Source organism: Ovis aries, chromosome 14 (genome assembly GCF_016772045.2).
Source record: "Ovis aries strain OAR_USU_Benz2616 breed Rambouillet chromosome 14, ARS-UI_Ramb_v3.0, whole genome shotgun sequence".
NCBI lineage: Eukaryota > Metazoa > Chordata > Mammalia > Artiodactyla > Bovidae > Ovis > Ovis aries.
The window spans coordinates 51,299,045-51,323,670 of NC_056067.1; the positions used below are offsets into that span (position 1 = coordinate 51,299,045).

The 24,626-nt window shown below is 48.1% G+C and overlaps 2 protein-coding genes and 1 long non-coding RNA gene across 5 annotated transcripts; all 3 read left to right on the plus strand.

Annotated features, from left to right (window-relative positions):
- Positions 1–276: 276 nt before the first annotated feature.
- On the plus strand, positions 277–3,500 carry LOC121816427 (uncharacterized). Of its 2 annotated transcripts, none has more exons than XR_009596485.1 (4): positions 277–344; positions 2,014–2,145; positions 2,640–2,798; positions 3,318–3,500. It is a non-coding gene; the product is annotated as an uncharacterized LOC121816427 (long non-coding RNA). The 2 variants fall into 2 exon arrangements; XR_006056035.2 differs by lacking the exon at positions 277–344 and adding an exon at positions 1,184–1,521.
- A 4,961-nt stretch (positions 3,501–8,461) lies between these two features.
- Positions 8,462–13,098, plus strand: LOC114117818 (seminal plasma protein PDC-109-like). Its single transcript, XM_060398109.1, has 5 exons — positions 8,462–8,574; positions 9,864–9,938; positions 11,609–11,740; positions 12,235–12,393; positions 12,914–13,098. The coding sequence occupies exons 1-4, from the start codon at positions 8,499–8,501 to the stop codon at positions 12,381–12,383; spliced, it is 432 nt and encodes a 143-aa protein (XP_060254092.1). The 5' UTR covers positions 8,462–8,498; the 3' UTR covers positions 12,384–12,393; positions 12,914–13,098.
- A 4,969-nt stretch (positions 13,099–18,067) lies between these two features.
- BSP5L (binder of sperm 5-like) lies at positions 18,068–22,711 on the plus strand. 2 transcript variants are annotated; one of them, XM_042230697.2, is made up of 5 exons: positions 18,068–18,180; positions 19,475–19,549; positions 21,217–21,348; positions 21,847–22,007; positions 22,529–22,711. In XM_042230697.2, exons 1-4 carry the CDS (start codon positions 18,105–18,107, stop codon positions 21,993–21,995), a joined length of 432 nt encoding a protein of 143 aa, XP_042086631.1. In that variant the 5' UTR covers positions 18,068–18,104; the 3' UTR covers positions 21,996–22,007; positions 22,529–22,711. The 2 variants fall into 2 exon arrangements, with proteins under 2 accessions (XP_042086631.1, NP_001137138.1); NM_001143666.2 differs by having other exon boundaries at positions 18,083–18,180; positions 21,847–22,006; positions 22,527–22,710.
- The last annotated feature ends 1,915 nt before the right edge of the window (positions 22,712–24,626 follow it).

The following is a 24,626-nucleotide window of genomic DNA, read 5'->3' on the forward strand; positions in this document are numbered from 1 at the left end:
CATAAACATGTATATATGTATTTATGCAGCCTATGGAGTAGCAAATATATTTATAATATCAAATATGTATATCATCCCCGCCCTCGCAAGCCTCCCTCCCACGCCGCCCCATCCTCTGCTCCCTGTTACTGAGCAGCTTCCCACCAGCTCTCTGTTTGACACATGGCGGTGTACACGTCAATGCTCCTCTCTCAATTCATCCCAGCTAACCCTAACCCTGCTTTGCTCTTACTCCGTTCCATCCATCTCCTCTGCTCCTGCCTTTCTTCTAGATGAGCCGCCGGCTGTGTACAACGTTCTCGGAATGCTCACTACAACTTGGTCTTACACCACTGCTGATCAAGGTAATCACACACTGAAGAGAATGACAACGAAACAGCGATCAAATGCAACAAGCTGACACGCGGGTCCTGGAGACTGTGATGGGGGTCTTCCAAAGATGCTGAAGGGCAGGAGCCAACTTTACCCTCTCAGTCACGGGAGGAGGCAGGTGTGCACAGTCCCCAAGAGGGCTTCTCCGGAGAGCATGAGGGATACGCCTCTGTAGATGGTGGGGCTGCAATCGGAACCCAGGGCCCGGGATTCAGAGCTGGTGTCCCATGATAAAGTAGCAGCTCCCCAGATTCACATCAGTACACCAATCCTCACAACTTAGATGCTTTTAACATGTCGACTAGCCACTCTTGACTTTGATTTCTTCCTATCTATAGACATGTGTATATCTGTAAATAAATTTTTTTCACTGTCAAAAACAATAAAGTAAAAACTGCCCACAGTCAGAGAACCCTTCCTAGTCCCTGAGGGAGGGACTACGCCATATTGACCTTGACATCCCTGATCCGTAGCCGGATGCTAAGGATGGTAAACGGAAGGAGGGGACCTGGGAAGGATTCATGGCAAGAGAAGGTGAGAGAGAGGCAGAGAGAGGACAGCACAGTCTTTGGCGCAGGCATGACAGGGCAGGAGTCGAGATGGGCAGAGCAGGGGCATGGGGAGGCAGGGTGCTTCGGCTGAGCCCCGGTTTTGAGCTTGAGTCCCTGTGTGTCCTCCGGGAGCAATGAGAACATAAAGTTAGAGATGCAGGGCAGGCCCCACCACAGATGATATTCTGGGTGTGGCTCTGCTGTGTTCTTTTGTGGTGGTGGTTTTTTCTTATTTTGGTTTTGTTTTATTTTTAATTGGAGGATAATTGCTTTATAATCTTGTGTTGATTTCTGCCACACAATAACATGAATCAGCCATAAGTATATACATTTGCGCTTCTCTTGAGCATCCCTCTCACCTCAGCCCACATCCTACCCATTTACATTGACAATACAGAGCGCCAGGCTGGGATCCCTGTGTTATATAGCAGCTTCCCACTAGCTAGCTATTTCACTCCTGAAATGTATATACGTCAACCCTACTCTCGCAGTTCCTGCCTCCTAGCCCTAACCCTAACCCTACTTTGTTCTTCTCTTCCTCCATCCACCTCCTCCGCACCTGCTTTTCTTCTAGTGGAGAAGCCGCATGAGGACGACAGTACGTATCCCAAAGCCTACTTTCCTAGTTGAGTTCCTTGAGGTAATCAACAAGGGACAGAATGACAGCCAAACCACGACCAAATGCAATAAGCTAACTCGGGTGCCCTGGTGCCTGTGATGGGGATCCTCCAAAGACACTACACAGGCAAGGCGAATCTTATCCTCTCAGTCACAGGAGGAGGCAGGCGTCCACATTCCCAAGGGGGCGACCCTGGAGAGCATCAAGGGTGAGCATGTGTAGATGGTGGGACCGGAACCTGAACCCACGGTCCGGGCTTCAGAGCTGCCGCCACATGCTAAAGTAGAGGCTGTCCAAAGTTAAAGAAATCTCCTAGTCCCTGAGGGAGGGACCACGATAGACAGACCTTGACATCCCCAGGGCTTAGCGGGGACTCTGTACACAACAGTCTCGAACGGAGACTTTGCCAGAGTTACCAGCGATCATGAAAGCCTAGGAGTCAATGAAGGGAACAAGGACTTCTTCTTTCAGGTCCTCCATGTGCTTTCCCATTCACCTATAAACGCAGAATATATTATAAGTGCACGTCAGTGAATTCCGAAAGAGAATGGTGCTCTCTTGATGAAGATTATGTAGGAAGATGGAAAATCTGTAGTGATGGAGGTAAGTGTGCAGCTCGTCTTCATATGAGGAGTATGTGGCTTCCCAGATGAAGAGGGTTGGTTCATAACTGTCTCCTAGATGGAAGCCTCAGGCAGCCTCTGACCCAGCCCCATGAGTTCTATTCGGATCTGATTCTGGGTCTCTTTTGGGGGCGGGGGAGGCTGTGCTGAGTCTTGTCGCTGCACGTGGGCTTTCTCTAGTCTCAGTGGGGGCTGCTCTTCGCTGGCGGGTGGGTTTCTCGTTGCAGCGGCTTGGCTGGTGCAGCACAGGCTCTGGGTGCACCAGCTTCTGTCACTGCCATGTGTGGACTCAGTAGTTGAGGCAGCGGCTTAATTGTTCCTCAGCATTGGTTTCTTCCTGGACCAGGGATCGAGCCAGTATCTCTTGCATTGCAAGGCATTCTTAACCACGGGACCACCAGGCAAGCCCCTTTTCTTTTGACAAGCCTAAAAATAACCCTCCCACCATTAATGTTTTCACCCATTCTTTTTCAGACCGTCCCAAATGTCATTTCCCTTTATATATCGCGATAAACGATATTTCCGTTGCACAACAGAAGGGAGTGCTTTTGGTTTAGCTTGGTGTTCACTCACTGAATACTTTGAGCGAGAATATGCTTGGCAGTACTGCGATCGGTATTAAAAAAAAAAAAGGTAAGAGTGTTCTGGGAGGATGGGAAGAGACAGGGGTGAGCAAGGAAGAGACAGAGCTGGATAAAGAGGTGGAGTCAGATGCCCACTGAGAAGGAGAAAGGAGGCAGGTGGAGGGAGGGGATGAGGGAGAAAGAGGCAGGAGGAAGAGTGAGGAGAACCACGCAGAGAGGATGAGGAGGAGAAAGGGGACAAAAGAGGGAGACAGAGGGAGACTCAAAGGCAAAGTGCAAACACTGGAGAGAGGAGAGTCCCGGAGGGAAGGAGAAAGGCAGTTTGCAGGATGATAAATGGAAGGAGGAGGATCTGAAGAGGATCAGTGCCACGATGAGGTGGAAGAGAAGGGGAGAGAGGGCAGAGACAGGACAAGATAATCTTGGAGCAGGCGAGAGACACTAGGAGCTGAGATGGGACAAGAATCTAGACAAGAAGAGCAGAGAGCAAAGGAGGAACAGACATTTGCCCTCCGCGGAACTGACTACGAAACGGACTCATTAATTCTGACCCCAAAACTATGTTCAGTTACTGTCCAGTGCATCCACCCTTGGCCATGGATGCAATCCAGCCTTTGAAACCTCAGTGAAGAAAATCAAGAACTCTCAAGCATGAAGGTGGTGCTCTGAATGACAGAGGTGAATTCTTTCCCAGCATGTCCACCGTGTTCCCCCTGTGCATGGGTCCAGTCAATAAACCACTTTCTCTGCAGGTGTGGCCTTTCTTTGTCCCACAAAGAAACCTGTGTATCCAATGAGAGGCTCTCAGCGTGCTCAGGTTAATCAGGGAGGACCTTCTTGTCTTCCTTTCCTCTCCTTAGGCTGGAACATCAACACACATCTCAATATACATCACAATTGTCCCTCCTGGGGGTTTGATTGACAGGTGAAGACCTGGTCATGAGACTTGAAATGGGGTGGGAGGAGGGTCCAAGAGGGTACCGAGGACTCGTCCTTGTCATAAAAGTTTTGTTTTCTCAACTTAGCTGAAATGTTATTTTTTCTGGAGGTAGTCTCTGACGCCCCCAGTATAAGGAGTCCCCAGATTTCTTCTCAGTTCACCTTTTCTCCTTACTATTAAATGGCCTGTCTTCCTAGGGGCTGTGATTAGCGGGAGGGTCAGGATGGACTCTGTTTGCCCTGGCCTCAGACGTAAGTGCAGAATCCAACATATCCTCGGCATTTTCAAAAGGACTACTCTCCTTTTAAAATGAGCAGGAATTTTAGGCAAATACTTTTCCATCACTAACTGGGCCTGACTGAAAGAAGGTTAAATTCACAGGTGTCAGAAATAATGAAGGGCCTGTAAAGGCCTGATCACTAAATTTTGTCCTGAGAAATCACTCAGTGCCTATCACAAGAACAGAAATACAGACCAACGGAATACGAGAGAAAGCCCAGACAGTGACCCGTGCATCCACGGAACTTGACATTTGACAAAGGAGGCGAGAACAGACAATGAAGGAAGGGTAGTCTCTTCACTGAGCGGTGCTGGGAAACTCTTACAGCTACATGTGAAAGAATGAACCCGGAGCACTTCCTACCACCACACACAAAGATAAACTCAATAATGGGTTAAAGACTTAAATGGAAGACAGGGAACTTGAAAACTCTTAGAGGAAAACACAGGCAGAACACTCTCTGACACAAATCACAGCAAGACCCTCCATGATCCACCTCCTAGAGTCACGGAATAAAAGCAGAAATAAACAAGTAGCACCTAATTAAAGTTAAAAGCTTTTGCATAGCAAAGAAAACTGTAAAGAAGGTGAAAAGACAGCCCTCAGCATAGGGAGGAAATAACAGCAGATGAAAAACTGACAAAGGATTAATTTCCAAAATATACAAGCAGCTCGTGCAACTCAATACCAGAAAACAAACAACCCAATCAAAAATGGAGAGAAGACCTAAATAGACATTTCTTCAAAGACATACAGATGGTTAATAAACACACAACAAGATGCTTACCGTCACTCATTATTAGAGAAATGCAAATCAAAACTACAGTGGGGTCTCACCTCACACCAGTCAGAATAGCCATCATCCAAAAATGTACACACCATTAATGCTGGAAAAGGTGTGGAGAAGAGAGACTTCTTGTGCTGTTGGTGGGGGTGTAAATTGATAACAGCCACTATCGAATACAGTATGGAGATTCCTTTAAAAAGTGGGAATAAAACTACACATGACCCGACAGCCTCAGTACTGGGCATATACCTTGTGAAAGCCATAACTGGAAAAACACCAACACACACTCCAATGTTCATTGCACCACTGTTTACAACAGCTAGGACATAGAAGCAACCTGGATGTCCGTCAACAGATGAACGGGTAAAGAAGCTGTGGTACATATATACCATGGAATATTACTCAGCCATACAAAGGAACACATCTGAGTCAGTTCCAGTGAGGCAGGTTACCCTAGAGGCTATTACACCGAGTGCAGTAACTCAGAAAGAGAAAAACAAATATTGCGTATTAACACACACGTATGGAATCTAGAGAGAGGGTACTGATGAGCCTATTTGTAGGGCAGCAGTGGAGACACAGACATAGACACAGACTTTTGGAAACAGGGTGGGAAGGAGAGGATGGGATGAATGAAGAGAGGAGCAGGGAAGCACACGCAGTCCCATACGCAAAGCAGTCAGTGGGGATCTGCGAGACGGCTCCCGGAGCTCGGACCCGGGCTCTGTGACAGCCTAGAGGAGTGGGATGGGGCCAGAGGTGGAGGGAAGGGACACGTGTGTACTTACGGCTGACTCATGTTGACGTATGGCAGAAACCAACACAAAATTACAAAGCGATTGTCCTTCAGTTAAAAATGAATACATTTAAATTAAAAAAAAAAAACCCTCAGTGCCTATCTAAGGAATCCTTGGCACCTGGCAGTGGATTTTGAGTCTCCACCCAGGCAAGAGCGACCCAGACTTTCAATCACTGTGCAGCAAGGAGGTATTCAGAGAGTGTCTGTGGAGAAGGAAATGGCAACCCACTCCAGTGTTCTTGCCTGGAGAATCCTAGGGACGGGGGAGCCTGGTGGGCTGCCATCTATGGGGTCGCACAGAGTCGGACACGACTAAAGTGACTCAGCAGCAGCAGGGTAGCTCAAAAGGCAGTTCAGACCAGCTCTAGCCCCCAAGAGTTTGGTCTCACACTGAGAATCTGACAGTGGGTATTTACAAAGGGTTATGGAAAAGTGCATGGGGAAAAAAAAAAGAGAGAGAGAATGTCTGTCCTCTGTGATTTAAGGCCAGTATCTCAGAGCTTCACTTGAAACCAGGAGGTAAAAATGAAACATAATTTTCAAGTTAAATTATAAAAAGTTTCAGTTGAAAATGTTTTAATAAAAATAGATAAATAAAAGGAAACCAGGGGCTTCCCTGGGGGCTCAGAGGTAAAGAATTCATCTGCCAATGCAGGATACACGGGTCCCAGCACTGGTCGCGGACAATCCCACGTTTCGCAGAGCAAGCTTAGCTCGCGGCTCACAGCTACTGAGCCTACTCTAGAGCCTGGGGACTGCAACTGCTGAAGCCCTAGGGCCCTAGGGCCCTTGCTCTGCAACAGGACAAGCCACCGCAATGAGAAGCCCGCACATCACAGCCAGGGACTAGCCCCCACTTGCCGTAAACAAACCAATCAATAAAAGCGAATCAAAGAGAAATCGAAAAGGAGGGGATATGTGTATCTGTGTGGCTGATTCACTTTGCTAATGCAGTAGAAGCGAACACAACTGTGTGGTTGTTTAGTCACTGAGTCATGTCCGCTCTTTTGTTACCCCCATGGACTGTAGCCGACTAGGCTCCTCTGGCCTCGGGATTCCCCAGGCGAGAATACTGGAGTGGCTTGCCGTTTCTTACTCCCGGGGAGTTTCCTGACCCAGATATCCCAGGGCGATTCTTTACCACTGAGCCACCACTGAAGCCTAAAGCTACTACACTGTAACAGAGGTTGCGTAAGAAAAAACAAAGGAGCTTTATATCATAAAGACTGCATGCTGACAACAACAGAAGCAGCAGCCAGGGATTTCCCTGGTGGTCCAGTGGTTAAACTCTGCGCTTCCGCTGCTCAGGGTCCTAGGAAACCCCAGGTGGCAAGGCAAACAAAACTAACAAACAAAAGAAAACTCGCAGCCACCTGACAGACGGAGGGCTCTGCTTCCCTCGGAATCGGGTGGCAAGTCAGCCAATGGCCAGAGGAGGTGTTATGTTTGATTTCTACCAGTTTCAGCCCAGCAGCTATAGTAGAAAGGGATCAAGAACCTCTTAAGTCATTTAGGCAGCAGTTGGCTTGAACGTTGGAATTCCTGAGCGCCCCTCTTTCTTTCACCAGTGACATTGGGAGCAAGCAACCAAGACCTTCATATTCCTTAGGTTCCACTCAAATGTTCAAAAGTATCCCCGACAGAGTCACAGAGCTCCCTGACTGTTGTAAGTGGTTGATCAGGAATATCTAACAGACATTTGCCTGATTCTAAGACAGTTCACACCGTGGACTCTGAGTCACCTTAAGGTAGGAGATAGTGGGTCTCTGAGCTGGACACCTGGTATTCGTCAAGTGGAGTAAAATTCAAGTAAAATTCAGATACTCCAAGGACAAAGCTAGAGGCAGGCGCTGAGCTCGGCTCAAATGAAGAGATAAGGTGCCCACTCCTGAGGTCAAGAGATCAAGGCTGACTGCCCCGTCTGCACTTGTCCAGAAAGCCTTCTCGGAGTCAAAGAGGGAGGCGGCCCCACTCCAGAATAAGTGTAGACAAGCAGGCGTAGGCCTCTGTGTTGGGATCCATCTTAGCAAGAACTTGAGCACATATCTTGCTGGTCCATGGACCAGACAGCTGTGAAGAAAGAAGCAAGATAATTGCCCAAATGTGAACAGACACCCGGAGGGGCTGTCCTATAAAAGTGGTGCACGTCACCTCCGTACCTCACACTCCTCCTCCAGGTCGCCCGCACTCCTCTCAGGGTGTGCATCTCTGCCCAGCTTCTGAGCTCCTACACTCTTCTCCTTGGAGAGGATGCTCATACCCTTTGTCTCTCTGGGTATGTCTCTCTGGGTGTGCATCTCTGCCTAACTTCTGAGTTGGGTAAACAAACTGTTTTTCTGTGTGGTCTCCCTCTGTTGTGCAATGTCTCTGATAATAACCGTGGTACTTGTTGTGACACTTTTGATTCCTGGAAACATTCTTGCTTTCAAACAGGAGCAAGAGCCAGGCCTCCTTAGCTTCTAGACTCTAGCCTAAGCTAGTTTAGCGGCTTAGACTCCTAGTTTTCATCCGGGTGACCCAGGTTTAATTCCAGGGCAGGGAGCTAAGTTCTTTCTAGAGGACCAGTCACTGCTCTCCCTCCGAGATCAGTCACTTTAAGCCTGGGAGCTCGTTAGTGTTTTTTCCTATTTGTTGGTCACACGGTGTGACTTGCAGGATCTTAGTTCCCAACAGGGGCCGAATCTGTGCCTCAGCAGTGGAAGACAGAGCCCCGGGTCTCGTTTTAAGTGCATTTCAAACCCTGAGGCTTGGAGACGTTAGACTGCCGGCCAATGTCCTGTACTTTCCATCTGAGAGATAAACTTGCCCTGCATGCTCTCAGGCTGAGGAATGATCAACCATTGACCAGGTGAGGTTGATTCTTATCAGGGTGAAGGGACGCTGGGGTCACCGGTTAAATAAGAAGCAGATCGATGCTGGTCAGCCTCAGGAGAGCAAGCTACCATGGCACCGCGTCTGGGGCTCTTTCTGATTTGGGCTGGTGTGCCTGTGTTTCTACAACTGCACCCTGTGAATGGAGGTGAGGGAGGGGAGACGGACTAGAATTGGTGAGAAAGACCCTGCCCCAGACACGCTGATTTGCAGTGCTAGTCGCTCAGTCGTGTCTGACCCTTTTGCAACCCACTTGACTGTAGCCCGTCAGGTTCTCGGTCCGTGGAATTTCCCAGGCAAGAATACTGCAGTGGGTTGCCATTTCTTCCCCAGGGGGTCTTCCCGACCCAGGGAGCAAACCCACGCCTCCTGCAATGGCAGGTGGGTCCCTTAATGCTGAACCACTAGGGAAGCCCACGCCAGACGTGGACTGATGAGTAAAAGTCACGACAATAATAATACTGTAACCAATACCGCTGCCATCTCTTGAATGTGTCGGAAGGGCCAGCCGCTATGACAGTCACATTTTATTTAGTTTTCCAGCAACTCTATGAAATTGAAACCCGGGTGAGTTTGGCAACAGAGCCAAAGGCCTTTCTGGGAGCTGTCTCCTTCCTAAATCTCCATTGCACTGTCCCAGACATGGGCAACCTATGCCAGGGTTGGTTATGTTGTTCAAATGAAGAGTTTTGATGTTTGTAGAGTTGACTGTTGGAAATATCGGGTTGGCCAAAAACATTCCTTCCTGTTTTGCCGTACCATTGTATGGAAAACCAGAACCAACTTTGGGGCCAACCCAGTCACAGGGACCGTGTGGTCTCAGGGCAGGTTCAAAGAACAGTGAGTGTCTGACTTTGTGGTCGAATCCATGTGTCTCGGTAGGGGGCAATGCGAATGTGTCAGGGTCTCTCTCACCTGTGTGTTCACCCTCTAGTCATCGAGTGTATCTGTTCAGGGTGCACAAGGGCTTCAGAACATCAAAGAGAGTGAAAGAGACGCAGGGCATGTCCTGCGACCGACCACAGTCTGCTTGCGGCTCTGCTTTGGGCTTGTCTGGCTGTTGCTGCTAGTTTTTAGCTGTTCTTACTTTGTTTTCTATTTTGAATTGGAGGATAACTGCTTTACAATGTTGTGTTGGTGTCTGCCGTGTGACAATGCAAATCAGCCATAAACATGTATATATGTATTTATGCAGCCTATGGAGTAGCAAATATATTTATAATATCAAATATGTATATCATCCCCGCCTCGCAAGCCTCCCTCCCACGCCGCCCCATCCTCTGCTCCCTGTTACTGAGCAGCTTCCCACCAGCTCTCTGTTTGACACATGGCGGTGTACACGTCAATGCTCCTCTCTCAATTCATCCCAGCTAACCCTAACCCTGCTTTGCTCTTACTCCGTTCCATCCATCTCCTCTGCTCCTGCCTTTCTTCTAGATGAGCCGCCGCCGGCTGTGTACAACGTTCTCGGAATGCTCACTACAACTTGGTCTTACACCACTGCTGATCAAGGTAATCACACACTGAAGAGAATGACAACGAAACAGCGATCAAATGCAACAAGCTGACACGCGGGTCCTGGAGACTGTGATGGGGTCTTCCAAAGATGCTGAAGGGCAGGAGCCAACTTTACCCTCTCAGTCACGGGAGGAGGCAGGTGTGCACAGTCCCCAAGAGGGCTTCTCCGGAGAGCATGAGGGATACGCCTCTGTAGATGGTGGGGCTGCAATCGGAACCCAGGGCCCGGGATTCAGAGCTGGTGTCCCATGATAAAGTAGCAGCTCCCCAGATTCACATCAGTACACCAATCCTCACAACTTAGATGCTTTTAACATGTCGACTAGCCACTCTTGACTTTGATTTCTTCCTATCTATAGACATGTGTATATCTGTAAATAAATTTTTTTCACTGTCAAAAACAATAAAGTAAAAACTGCCCACAGTCAGAGAACCCTTCCTAGTCCCTGAGGGAGGGACTACGCCATATTGACCTTGACATCCCTGATCCGTAGCCGGATGCTAAGGATGGTAAACGGAAGGAGGGGGACCTGGGAAGGATTCATGGCAAGAGAAGGTGAGAGAGAGGCAGAGAGAGGACAGCACAGTCTTTGGCGCAGGCATGACAGGGCAGGAGTCGAGATGGGCAGAGCAGGGGCATGGGGAGGCAGGGTGCTTCGGCTGAGCCCCGGTTTTGAGCTTGAGTCCCTGTGTGTCCTCCGGGAGCAATGAGAACATAAAGTTAGAGATGCAGGGCAGGCCCCACCACAGATGATATTCTGGGTGTGGCTCTGCTGTGTTCTTTGTGGTGGTGGTTTTTTCTTATTTTGGTTTTGTTTTTATTTTTAATTGGAGGATAATTGCTTTATAATCTTGTGTTGATTTCTGCCACACAATAACATGAATCAGCCATAAGTATATACATTTGCGCTTCTCTTGAGCATCCCTCTCACCTCAGCCCACATCCTACCCATTTACATTGACAATACAGAGCGCCAGGCTGGGATCCCTGTGTTATATAGCAGCTTCCCACTAGCTAGCTATTTCACTCCTGAAATGTATATACGTCAACCCTACTCTCGCAGTTCCTGCCTCCTAGCCCTAACCCTAACCCTACTTTGTTCTTCTCTTCCTCCATCCACCTCCTCCGCACCTGCTTTTCTTCTAGTGGAGAAGCCGCATGAGGACGACAGTACGTATCCCAAAGCCTACTTTCCTAGTTGAGTTCCTTGAGGTAATCAACAAGGGACAGAATGACAGCCAAACCACGACCAAATGCAATAAGCTAACTCGGGTGCCCTGGTGCCTGTGATGGGGATCCTCCAAAGACACTACACAGGCAAGGCGAATCTTATCCTCTCAGTCACAGGAGGAGGCAGGCGTCCACATTCCCCAAGGGGGCGACCCTGGAGAGCATCAAGGGTGAGCATGTGTAGATGGTGGGACCGGAACCTGAACCCACGGTCCGGGCTTCAGAGCTGCCGCCACATGCTAAAGTAGAGGCTGTCCAAAGTTAAAGAAATCTCCTAGTCCCTGAGGGAGGGACCACGATAGACAGACCTTGACATCCCCAGGGCTTAGCGGGGACTCTGTACACAACAGTCTCGAACGGAGACTTTGCCAGAGTTACCAGCGATCATGAAAGCCTAGGAGTCAATGAAGGGAACAAGGACTTCTTCTTTCAGGTCCTCCATGTGCTTTCCCATTCACCTATAAACGCAGAATATATTATAAGTGCACGTCAGTGAATTCCGAAAGAGAATGGTGCTCTCTTGATGAAGATTATGTAGGAAGATGGAAAATCTGTAGTGATGGAGGTAAGTGTGCAGCTCGTCTTCATATGAGGAGTATGTGGCTTCCCAGATGAAGAGGTTGGTTCATAACTGTCTCCTAGATGGAAGCCTCAGGCAGCCTCTGACCCAGCCCCATGAGTTCTATTCGGATCTGATTCTGGGTCTCTTTTGGGGGCGGGGGGAGGCTGTGCTGAGTCTTGTCGCTGCACGTGGGCTTTCTCTAGTCTCAGTGGGGGCTGCTCTTCGCTGGCGGGTGGGTTTCTCGTTGCAGCGGCTTGGCTGGTGCAGCACAGGCTCTGGGTGCACCAGCTTCTGTCACTGCCATGTGTGGACTCAGTAGTTGAGGCAGCGGCTTAATTGTTCCTCAGCATTGGTTTCTTCCTGGACCAGGGATCGAGCCAGTATCTCTTGCATTGCAAGGCATTCTTAACCACGGGACCACCAGGCAAGCCCCCTTTTCTTTTGACAAGCCTAAAATAACCCTCCCACCATTAATGTTTTCACCCATTCTTTTTCAGACCGTCCCAAATGTCATTTCCCCTTTATATATCGCGATAAACGATATTTCCGTTGCACAACAGAAGGGAGTGCTTTTGGTTTAGCTTGGTGTTCACTCACTGAATACTTTGAGCGAGAATATGCTTGGCAGTACTGCGATCGGTATTAAAAAAAAAAAAGGTAAGAGTGTTCTGGGGAGGATGGGAAGAGACAGGGGTGAGCAAGGAAGAGACAGAGCTGGATAAAGAGGTGGAGTCAGATGCCCACTGAGAAGGAGAAAGGAGGCAGGTGGAGGGAGGGGATGAGGGAGAAAGAGGCAGGAGGAAGAGTGAGGAGAACCACGCAGAGAGGATGAGGAGGAGAAAGGGGACAAAAGAGGGAGACAGAGGGAGACTCAAAGGCAAAGTGCAAACACTGGAGAGAGGAGAGTCCCGGAGGGAAGGAGAAAGGCAGTTTGCAGGATGATAAATGGAAGGAGGAGGATCTGAAGAGGATCAGTGCCACGATGAGGTGGAAGAGAAGGGGAGAGAGGGGCAGAGACAGGACAAGATAATCTTGGAGCAGGCGAGAGACACTAGGAGCTGAGATGGGACAAGAATCTAGACAAGAAGAGCAGAGAGCAAAGGAGGAACAGACATTTGCCCTCCGCGGAACTGACTACGAAACGGACTCATTAATTCTGACCCCAAAACTATGTTCAGTTACTGTCCAGTGCATCCACCCTTGGCCATGGATGCAATCCAGCCTTTGAAACCTCAGTGAAGAAAATCAAGAACTCTCAAGCATGAAGGTGGTGCTCTGAATGACAGAGGTGAATTCTTTCCCAGCATGTCCACCGTGTTCCCCCTGTGCATGGGTCCAGTCAATAAACCACTTTCTCTGCAGGTGTGGCCTTTCTTTGTCCCACAAAGAAACCTGTGTATCCAATGAGAGGCTCTCAGCGTGCTCAGGTTAATCAGGGAGGACCTTCTTGTCTTCCTTTCCTCTCCTTAGGCTGGAACATCAACACACATCTCAATATACATCACAATTGTCCCTCCTGGGGGTTTGATTGACAGGTGAAGACCTGGTCATGAGACTTGAAATGGGGTGGGAGGAGGGTCCAAGAGGGTACCGAGGACTCGTCCTTGTCATAAAAGTTTTGTTTTCTCAACTTAGCTGAAATGTTATTTTTTCTGGAGGTAGTCTCTGACGCCCCAGTATAAGGAGTCCCCAGATTTCTTCTCAGTTCACCCTTTTTCTCCTTACTATTAAATGGCCTGTCTTCCTAGGGGGCTGTGATTAGCGGGGAGGGTCAGGATGGACTCTGTTTGCCCTGGCCTCAGACGTAAGTGCAGAATCCAACATATCCTCGGCATTTTTCAAAAGGACTACTCTCCCTTTTAAAATGAGCAGGAATTTTAGGCAAATACTTTTTCCATCACTAACTGGGCCTGACTGAAAGAAGGTTAAATTCACAGGTGTCAGAAATAATGAAGGGCCTGTAAAGGCCTGATCACTAAATTTTGTCCTGAGAAATCACTCAGTGCCTATCACAAGAACAGAAATACAGACCAACGGAATACGAGAGAAAGCCCAGACAGTGACCCGTGCATCCACGGAACTTGACATTTGACAAAGGAGGCGAGAACAGACAATGAAGGAAGGGTAGTCTCTTCACTGAGCGGTGCTGGGAAACTCTTACAGCTACATGTGAAAGAATGAACCCGGAGCACTTCCTACCACCACACACAAAGATAAACTCAATAATGGGTTAAAGACTTAAATGGAAGACAGGGAACTTGAAAACTCTTAGAGGAAAACACAGGCAGAACACTCTCTGACACAAATCACAGCAAGACCCTCCATGATCCACCTCCTAGAGTCACGGAATAAAAGCAGAAATAAACAAGTAGCACCTAATTAAAGTTAAAAGCTTTTGCATAGCAAAGAAAACTGTAAAGAAGGTGAAAAGACAGCCCTCAGCATAGGGAGGAAATAACAGCAGATGAAAAACTGACAAAGGATTAATTTCCAAAATATACAAGCAGCTCGTGCAACTCAATACCAGAAAACAAACAACCCAATCAAAAAATGGAGAGAAGACCTAAATAGACATTTCTTCAAAGACATACAGATGGTTAATAAACACACAACAAGATGCTTACCGTCACTCATTATTAGAGAAATGCAAATCAAAACTACAGTGGGGTCTCACCTCACACCAGTCAGAATAGCCATCATCCAAAAATGTACACACCATTAATGCTGGAAAAGGTGTGGAGAAGAGAGACTTCTTGTGCTGTTGGTGGGGGTGTAAATTGATAACAGCCACTATCGAATACAGTATGGAGATTCCTTTAAAAGTGGGAATAAAACTACACATGACCCGACAGCCTCAGTACTGGGCATATACCTTGTGAAAGCCATAACTGGAAAAACACCAACACACACTCCAATGTTCATTGCACCACTGTTTACAACAGCTAGGACATAGAAGCAACCTGGATGTCCGTCAACAGATGAACGGGTAAAGAAGCTGTGGTACATATATACCATGGAATATTACTCAGCCATACAAAGGAACACATCTGAGTCAGTTCCAGTGAGGCAGGTTACCCTAGAGGCTATTACACCGAGTGCAGTAACTCAGAAAGAGAAAAACAAATATTGCGTATTAACACACACGTATGGAATCTAGAGAGAGGGTACTGATGAGCCTATTTGTAGGGCAGCAGTGGAGACACAGACATAGACACAGACTTTTGGAAACAGGGTGGGAAGGAGAGGATGGGACGAATGAAGAGAGGAGCAGGGAAGCACACGCAGTCCCATACGCAAAGCAGTCAGTGGGGATCTGCGAGACGGCTCCCGGAGCTCGGACCCGGGCTCTGTGACAGCCTAGAGGAGTGGGATGGGGCCAGAGGTGGAGGGAAGGGACACGTGTGTACTTACGGCTGACTCATGTTGACGTATGGCAGAAACCAACACAAAATTACAAAGCGATTGTCCTTCAGTTAAAAATGAATACATTTAAATTAAAAAAAAACCCTCAGTGCCTATCTAAGGAATCCTTGGCACCTGGCAGTGGATTTTGAGTCTCCACCCAGGCAAGAGCGACCCAGACTTTCAATCACTGTGCAGCAAGGAGGTATTCAGAGAGTGTCTGTGGAGAAGGAAATGGCAACCCACTCCAGTGTTCTTGCCTGGAGAATCCTAGGGACGGGGGAGCCTGGTGGGCTGCCATCTATGGGGTCGCACAGAGTCGGACACGACTAAAGTGACTCAGCAGCAGCAGGGTAGCTCAAAAGGCAGTTCAGACCAGCTCTAGCCCCCAAGAGTTTGGTCTCACACTGAGAATCTGACAGTGGGTATTTACAAAGGGTTATGGAAAAGTGCATGGGGAAAAAAAAAAGAGAGAGAGAATGTCTGTCCTCTGTGATTTAAGGCCAGTATCTCAGAGCTTCACTTGAAACCAGGAGGTAAAAATGAAACATAATTTTCAAGTTAAATTATAAAAAGTTTCAGTTGAAAATGTTTTAATAAAAATAGATAAATAAAAGGAAACCAGGGGCTTCCCTGGGGGCTCAGAGGTAAAGAATTCATCTGCCAATGCAGGATACACGGGTCCCAGCACTGGTCGCGGACAATCCCACGTTTCGCAGAGCAAGCTTAGCTCGCGGCTCACAGCTACTGAGCCTACTCTAGAGCCTGGGGACTGCAACTGCTGAAGCCCTAGGGCCCTAGGGCCCTTGCTCTGCAACAGGACAAGCCACCGCAATGAGAAGCCCGCACATCACAGCCAGGGACTAGCCCCCACTTGCCGTAAACAAACCAATCAATAAAAAGCGAATCAAAGAGAAATCGAAAAAGGAGGGGATATGTGTATCTGTGTGGCTGATTCACTTTGCTAATGCAGTAGAAGCGAACACAACTGTGTGGTTGTTTAGTCACTGAGTCATGTCCGCTCTTTTGTTACCCCCATGGACTGTAGCCGACTAGGCTCCTCTGGCCTCGGGATTCCCCAGGCGAGAATACTGGAGTGGCTTGCCGTTTCTTACTCCCGGGGAGTTTCCTGACCCAGATATCCCAGGGCGATTCTTTACCACTGAGCCACCACTGAAGCCTAAAGCTACTACACTGTAACAGAGGTTGCGTAAGAAAAAACAAAGGAGCTTTATATCATAAAGACTGCATGCTGACAACAACAGAAGCAGCAGCCAGGGATTTCCCTGGTGGTCCAGTGGTTAAACTCTGCGCTTCCGCTGCTCAGGGTCCTAGGAAACCCCAGGTGGCAAGGCAAACAAAACTAACAAACAAAAAGAAAACTCGCAGCCACCTGACAGACGGAGGGCTCTGCTTCCCTCGGAATCGGGTGGCAAGTCAGCCAATGGCCAGAGGAGGTGTTATGTTTGATTTCTACCAGTTTCAGCCCAGCAGCTATAGTAGAAAGGGATCAAGAACCTCTTAAGTCATTTAGGCAGCAGTTGGCTTGAACGTTGGAATTCCTGAGCGCCCCTCTTTCTTTCACCAGTGACATTGGGAGCAAGCAACCAAGACCTTCATATTCCTTAGGTTCCACTCAAATGTTCAAAAGTATCCCCGACAGAGTCACAGAGCTCCCTGACTGTTGTAAGTGGTTGATCAGGAATATCTAACAGACATTTTGCCTGATTCTAAGACAGTTCACACCGTGGACTCTGAGTCACCTTAAGGTAGGAGATAGTGGGTCTCTGAGCTGGACACCTGGTATTCGTCAAGTGGAGTAAAATTCAAGTAAAATTCAGATACTCCAAGGACAAAGCTAGAGGCAGGCGCTGAGCTCGGCTCAAATGAAGAGATAAGGTGCCCACTCCTGAGGTCAAGAGATCAAGGCTGACTGCCCCGTCTGCACTTGTCCAGAAAGCCTTCTCGGAGTCAAAGAGGGAGGCGGCCCCACTCCAGAATAAGTGTAGACAAGCAGGCGTAGGCCTCTGTGTTGGGATCCATCTTAGCAAGAACTTGAGCACATATCTTGCTGGTCCATGGACCAGACAGCTGTGAAGAAAGAAGCAAGATAATTGCCCAAATGTGAACAGACACCCGGAGGGGCTGTCCTATAAAAGTGGTGCACGTCACCTCCGTACCTCACACTCCTCCTCCAGGTCGCCCGCACTCCTCTCAGGGTGTGCATCTCTGCCCAGCTTCTGAGCTCCTACACTCTTCTCCTTGGAGAGGATGCTCATACCCTTTGTCTCTCTGGGTATGTCTCTCTGGGTGTGCATCTCTGCCTAACTTCTGAGTTGGGTAAACAAACTGTTTTTCTGTGTGGTCTCCCTCTGTTGTGCAATGTCTCTGATAATAACCGTGGTACTTGTTGTGACACTTTTGATTCCTGGAAACATTCTTGCTTTCAAACAGGAGCAAGAGCCAGGCCTCCTTAGCTTCTAGACTCTAGCCTAAGCTAGTTTAGCGGCTTAGACTCCTAGTTTTCATCCGGGTGACCCAGGTTTAATTCCAGGGCAGGGAGCTAAGTTCTTTCTAGAGGACCAGTCACTGCTCTCCCTCCGAGATCAGTCACTTTAAGCCTGGGAGCTCGTTAGTGTTTTTTCCTATTTGTTGGTCACACGGTGTGACTTGCAGGATCTTAGTTCCCAACAGGGGCCGAATCTGTGCCTCAGCAGTGGAAGACAGAGCCCCGGGTCTCGTTTTAAGTGCATTTCAAACCCCTGAGGCTTGGAGACGTTAGACTGCCGGCCAATGTCCTGTACTTTCCATCTGAGAGATAAACTTGCCCTGCATGCTCTCAGGCTGAGGAATGATCAACCATTGACCAGGTGAGGTTGATTCTTATCAGGGTGAAGGGACGCTGGGGTCACCGGTTAAATAAGAAGCAGATCGATGCTGGTCAGCCTCAGGAGAGCAAGCTACCATGGCACCGCGTCTGGGGCTCTTTCTGATTTGGGCTGGTGTGCCTGTGTTTCTACAACTGCACCCTGTGAATGGAGGTGAGGGAGGGGAGACGGACTAGAATTGGTGAGAAAGACCCTGCCCCAGACACGCTGATTTGCAGTGCTAGTCGCTCAGTCGTGTCTGACCCTTTTGCAACCCACTTGACTGTAGCCCGTCAGGTTCTTGGTCCGTGGAATTTCCCAGGCAAGAATACTGCAGTGGGTTGCCATTTCTTCCCCAGGGGGTCTTCCCGACCCAGGGAGCAAACCCACGCCTCCTGCAATGGCAGGTGGGTTCTTTAATGCTGAACCACCAAGGAAGCCCACGCCAGACGTGGACTGATGAGTAAAAGTCACGACAATAATAATACTGTAACCAATACCGCTGCCATCTCTTGAATGTGTCAGAAGGGCCAGCCGCTATGACAGTCACATTTTATTTAGTTTTCCAGCAACTCTATGAAATTGAAACCCGGGTGAGTTTGGCAACAGAGCCAAAGGCCTTTCTGGGAGCTGTCTCCTTCCTAAATCTCCATTGCACTGTCCCAGACATGGGCAACCTATGCCAGGGTTGGTTATGTTGTTCAAATGAAGAGTTTTTGATGTTTGTAGAGTTGACTGTTGGAAATATCGGGTTGGCCAAAAAACATTCCTTCCTGTTTTGCCGTACCATTGTATGGAAAAACCAGAACCAACTTTGGGGCCAACCCAGTCACAGGGACCGTGTGGTCTCAGGGCAGGTTCAAAGAACAGTGAGTGTCTGACTTTGTGGTCGAATCCATGTGTCTCGGTAGGGGGGCAATGCGAATGTGTCAGGGTCTCTCTCACCTGTGTGTTCACCCTCTAGTCATCGAGTGTATCTGTTCAGGGTGCACAAGGGCTTCAGAACATCAAAGAGAGTGAAAGAGACGCAGGGCATGTCCTGCGACCGACCACAGTCTGCTTGCGGCTCTGCTTTGGGCTTGTCTGGCTGTTGCTGCTAGTTTTTAGCTGTTCTTACTTTGTTTTCTAGTTTGAATTGGAGGATAACTGCTTTACAATGTTGTGTTGGTGTCTGCCGTGTGACAATGCAAATCAGCCATAAACATGTATATATGTATTTATGCAGCCTATGGAGTAGCAAATATATTTATAATATCAAATATGTATATCATCCCCGCCCTCGCAAGCCTCCCTCCCACGCCGCCCCATCCTCTGCTCCCTGTTACTGAGCAGCTTCCCACCAGCTCTCTGTTTGACACATGGCGGTGTACACGTCAATGCTCCTCTCTCAATTCATCCCAGCTAACCCTAACCCTGCTTTGCTCTTACTCCGTTCCATCCATCTCCTCTGCTCCTGCCTTTCTTCTAGATGAGCCGCCGCCGGCTGTGTACAACGTTCTCGGAATGCTCACTACAACTTGGTCTTACACCACTGCTGATCAAGGTAATCACACACTGAAGAGAATGACAACGAAACAGCGATCAAATGCAACAAGCTGACACGCGGGTCCTGGAGACTGTGATGGGGGTCTTCCAAAGATGCTGAAGGGCAGGAGCCAACTTTACCCTCTCAGTCACGGGAGGAGGCAGGTGTGCACAGTCCCCAAGAGGGCTTCTCCGGAGAGCATGAGGGATACGCCTCTGTAGATGGTGGGGCTGCAATCGGAACCCAGGGCCCGGGATTCAGAGCTGGTGTCCCATGATAAAGTAGCAGCTCCCCAGATTCACATCAGTACACCAATCCTCACAACTTAGATGCTTTTAACATGTCGACTAGCCACTCTTGACTTTGATTTCTTCCTATCTATAGACATGTGTATATCTGTAAATAAATTTTTTTTCACTGTCAAAAACAATAAAGTAAAAACTGCCCACAGTCAGAGAACCCTTCCTAGTCCCTGAGGGAGGGACTACGCCATATTGACCTTGACATCCCTGATCCGTAGCCGGATGCTAAGGATGGTAAACGGAAGGAGGGGGACCTGGGAAGGATTCATGGCAAGAGAAGGTGAGAGAGAGGCAGAGAGAGGACAGCACAGTCTTTGGCGCAGGCATGACAGGGCAGGAGTCGAGATGGGCAGAGCAGGGGCATGGGGGAGGCAGGGTGCTTCGGCTGAGCCCCGGTTTTGAGCTTGAGTCCCTGTGTGTCCTCCGGGAGCAATGAGAACATAAAGTTAGAGATGCAGGGCAGGCCCCACCACAGATGATATTCTGGGTGTGGCTCTGCTGTGTTCTTTTGTGGTGGTGGTTTTTTTCTTATTTTGGTTTTGTTTTTATTTTTAATTGGAGGATAATTGCTTTATAATCTTGTGTTGATTTCTGCCACACAATAACATGAATCAGCCATAAGTATATACATTTGCGCTTCTCTTGAGCATCCCTCTCACCTCAGCCCACATCCTACCCATTTACATTGACAATACAGAGCGCCAGGCTGGGATCCCTGTGTTATATAGCAGCTTCCCACTAGCTAGCTATTTCACTCCTGAAATGTATATACGTCAACCCTACTCTAGCAGTTCCTGCCTCCTAACCCTAACCCCAGCCCTACTTTGCTCTTCTCTTCCTCCATCCACCTCCTCCGCACCTGCTTTTCTTCTAGTGGAGAAGCCGCATGAGGACGACAGTACGTCCTACTTTCCTAGTTGAGTTCCTTGAGGTAATCAACAAGGGACAGAATGACAGCCAAACCACGACCAAATGCAATAAGCTAACTCGGGTGCCCTGGTGCCTGTGATGGGGATCCTCCAAAGACACTACACAGGCAAGGCGAATCTTATCCTCTCAGTCACAGGAGGAGGCAGGCGTCCACGTTCCCCAAGGGGGCGACCCAGGAGAGCATCAAGGGTGAGCATGTGTAGATGGTGGGACCGGAACCTGAACCCACGGTCCGGGCTTCAGAGCTGCCGCCACATGCTAAAGTAGAGGCTGTCCAAAGTTAAAGAAATCTCCTAGTCCCTGAGGGAGGGACCACGATAGACAGACCTTGACATCCCCAGGGCTTAGCGGGGGACTCTGTACACAACAGTCTCGAACGGAGACTTTGCCAGAGTTACCAGCGATCATGAAAGCCTAGGAGTCAATGAAGGGAACAAGGACTTCTTCTTTCAGGTCCTCCATGTGCTTTCCCATTCACCTATAAACGCAAAATATATTATAAGTGCACGTCAGTGAATTCCGAAAGAGAATGGTGCTCTCTTGATGAAGATTATGTAGGAAGATGGAAAATCTGTAGTAAGAGAGGTAAGTGTGCAGCTCGTCTTCATATGAGGAGTATGTGGCTTCCCAGATGAAGAGGGTTGGTTCATAACTGTCTCCTAGATGGAAGCCTCAGGCAGCCTCTGACCCAGCCCCATGAGTTCTATTCGGATCTGATTCTGGGTCTCTTTTGGGGGCGGGGGGGAGGCTGTGCTGAGTCTTGTCGCTGCACGTGGGCTTTCTCTAGTCTCAGTGGGGGCTGCTCTTCGCTGGCGGGTGGGTTTCTCGTTGCAGCGGCTTGGCTGGTGCAGTACAGGCTCTGGGTGCACCAGCTTCTGTCACTGCCATGTGTGGACTCAGTAGTTGAGGCAGCGGCTTAATTGTTCCTCAGCATTGGTTTCTTCCTGGACCAGGGATCGAGCCAGTATCTCTTGCATTGCAAGGCATTCTTAACCACGGGACCACCAGGCAAGCCCCCTTTTCTTTTGACAAGCCTAAAAATAACCCTCCCACCATTAATGTTTTCACCCATTCTTTTTTCAGACCGTCCCAAATGTCATTTCCCCTTTATATATCGCGATAAACGATATTTCCGTTGCACAACAGAAGGGAGTGCTTTTGGTTTAGCTTGGTGTTCACTCACTGAATACTTTGAGCGAGAATATGCTTGGCAGTACTGCGATCGGTATTAAAAAAAAAAAAAGGTAAGAGTGTTCTGGGGAGGATGGGAAGAGACAGGGGTGAGCAAGGAAGAGACAGAGCTGGATAAAGAGGTGGAGTCAGATGCCCACTGAGAAGGAGAAAGGAGGCAGGTGGAGGGAGGGGATGAGGGAGAAAGAGGCAGGAGGAAGAGTGAGGAGAACCACGCAGAGAGGATGAGGAGGAGAAAGGGGACAAAAGAGGGAGACAGAGGGAGACTCAAAGGCAAAGTGCAAACACTGGAGAGAGGAGAGTCCCGGAGGGAAGGAGAAAGGCAGTTTGCAGGATGATAAATGGAAGGAGGAGGATCTGAAGAGGATCAGTGCCACGATGAGGTGGAAGAGAAGGGGAGAGAGGGGCAGAGACAGGACAAGATAATCTTGGAGCAGGCGAGAGACACTAGGAGCTGAGATGGGACAAGAATCTAGACAAGAAGAGCAGAGAGCAAAGGAGGAACAGACATTTGCCCTCCGTGGAACTGACTATGAAACGGACTCATTAATTCTGACCCCAAAACTATGTTCAGTTACTGTCCAGTGCATCCACCCTTGGCCATGGATGCAATCCAGCCTTTGAAACTTCAGTGAAGAAAATCAAGAACTCTCAAGCATGAAGGTGGTGCTCTGAATGACAGAGGTGAATTCTTTCCCAGCATGTCCACCGTGTTCCCCCTGTGCATGGGTCCAGTCAATAAACCACTTTCTCTGCAGGTGTGGCCTTTCTTTGTCCCACAAAGAAACCTGTGTATCCAATGAGAGGCTCTCAGCATTCTCAGGTTAACCAGGCAGGATCTTCTAGTGTTCCTTTCCCTTCCTCGGAGTCCTGATGGAACATCAATGCACATGACAATTGTCCCTCCTGGGGGCCTGACTGACAGATGAAGACCTAGCGGTGAGACCTGAGGTGGGATGGGAGGAGAGTCCCAGAGGGTATGGAGGGCTGGTCCTTGTCATAAACGATTTGTCTTTTCCCAACTTAGCTGAAATGTTATTTCTTCCTGGAGTTATTCTCTGACTCCCCAGTATAAGGAGGCCCAATCGAGTCTTCCCAGTTTATCCTTTCTCTCCTTACAGTTAAACTGCCCATCTTTCCAGGTGGACTATAATTGACAGGAAGGGAACAAGGAGAACTGTGCTTGCCCTGGCCTCAGTCCTAACATCCTTTGCATTTATCAAAAGGACTACTCTCCTTTTAAAAACAAATAAGAATTTTAGAGAATAGCATTGAAACATGTATATTACCATATGTGAAATAGATCACCAGTCCAAGTTCAATGCACGAAACTGGGCACTCAAAGCCGGTGCACTGGGATGACCCTGAGGGATGGGATGGGGAGGGAGTGGGGAGGACAGTTCAGGATGGGGGACACATGTACACCCATGTCTGATTCATGTCAGTGTATGGCAAAACCCACTACAATATTGGAAAGTAATTAGCCTCCAATTAAAATTAACTAATTAATTAGTTCTTTAAAAATCAAAAGGAAATACTGCAAAATAAGTGAATAGTCTGGATGGGAGAATTAAATTTGATTTGAATTTTGTTAAAAAAAAAAAAGGAAATTTAGACAAATATTTTTTCTATCACTAACAGGGCCTGACTGAACGAAGGTCAAATTCATAGATGTCAGAAATAATGAAGGGCCTGAAAGGGCCTAAACACTAAATTTTATCCTCTTCAAAAACATCTAGAGTCTATAGGATCCTCGGGATCTGGTGATGGATGTTCAGTCACTATCTGGGGAAGAGATGCACAGACTTTTAATCACTGTGCAGGAAGGAGGTATCGATAGAATATTTGTCTTCTGTGATTTAAGGCCAGAAACTTGGAGCCTCACTTAAAACCAGGACATAAAAATAAATAAATAATTTTAAGGTAATAAATAAAAAGTTTTCATTATAAATGTTTTAATAAAAATAAGTAAAAGGAAACAATCATGATGATGTATGGCAGAAACCAACACAATATTGAAAGCAATTATACTTCAATTAAAAATGAATAAATTAAGCTGTTAAAAAAATGCTTAATAAAAATGTACAAATAAGAAAAAAACAGTGCTTCCCCTGGCAGATCAGCGGTAAAGAATCTGCCTGGCAATACAGGAGACATGGGTTTGATCCGTGGTCTTGGAAGCTCCCAGAAGCCTCGGAGCAGCTAAGCCTAACCACAGCTATTGAGTCTGTGCTCTAGAGTCTGGGAGGCACAGTTACTGAGCCCACGTGCCGCAACCACAGAGGAGCCTGTGCTCCACAACAAGAGAAGCCACTGCATTGAGAAGCCTGCCCATCGAGACTGGAGAGTAGTCCCAACTCGCCACAACTAGAGAAAAGCCTGCTAAGCGAGGATGAACCAGCACACCAAAAATAACATAAATAATTTAAAAAAAAATTTTTTTAAAGAAACCCAGATAATATAAGGGCTATGCAGTTACTAGAGCTCAGAAAATCTCTCCTGGTCCTAGAGAAAGAGCAAAAAAGCTTCCATTTTTGACTCTCTGAACCGATTATATAGAAATACTGCCCTTTGGGTGAAGTCTTTTCCCAAGCCCTTCACACAGTGGTTCATGAAATCACACAACTGAAGATTGGAAAGATCACACACACACACATACACAGACACATGCA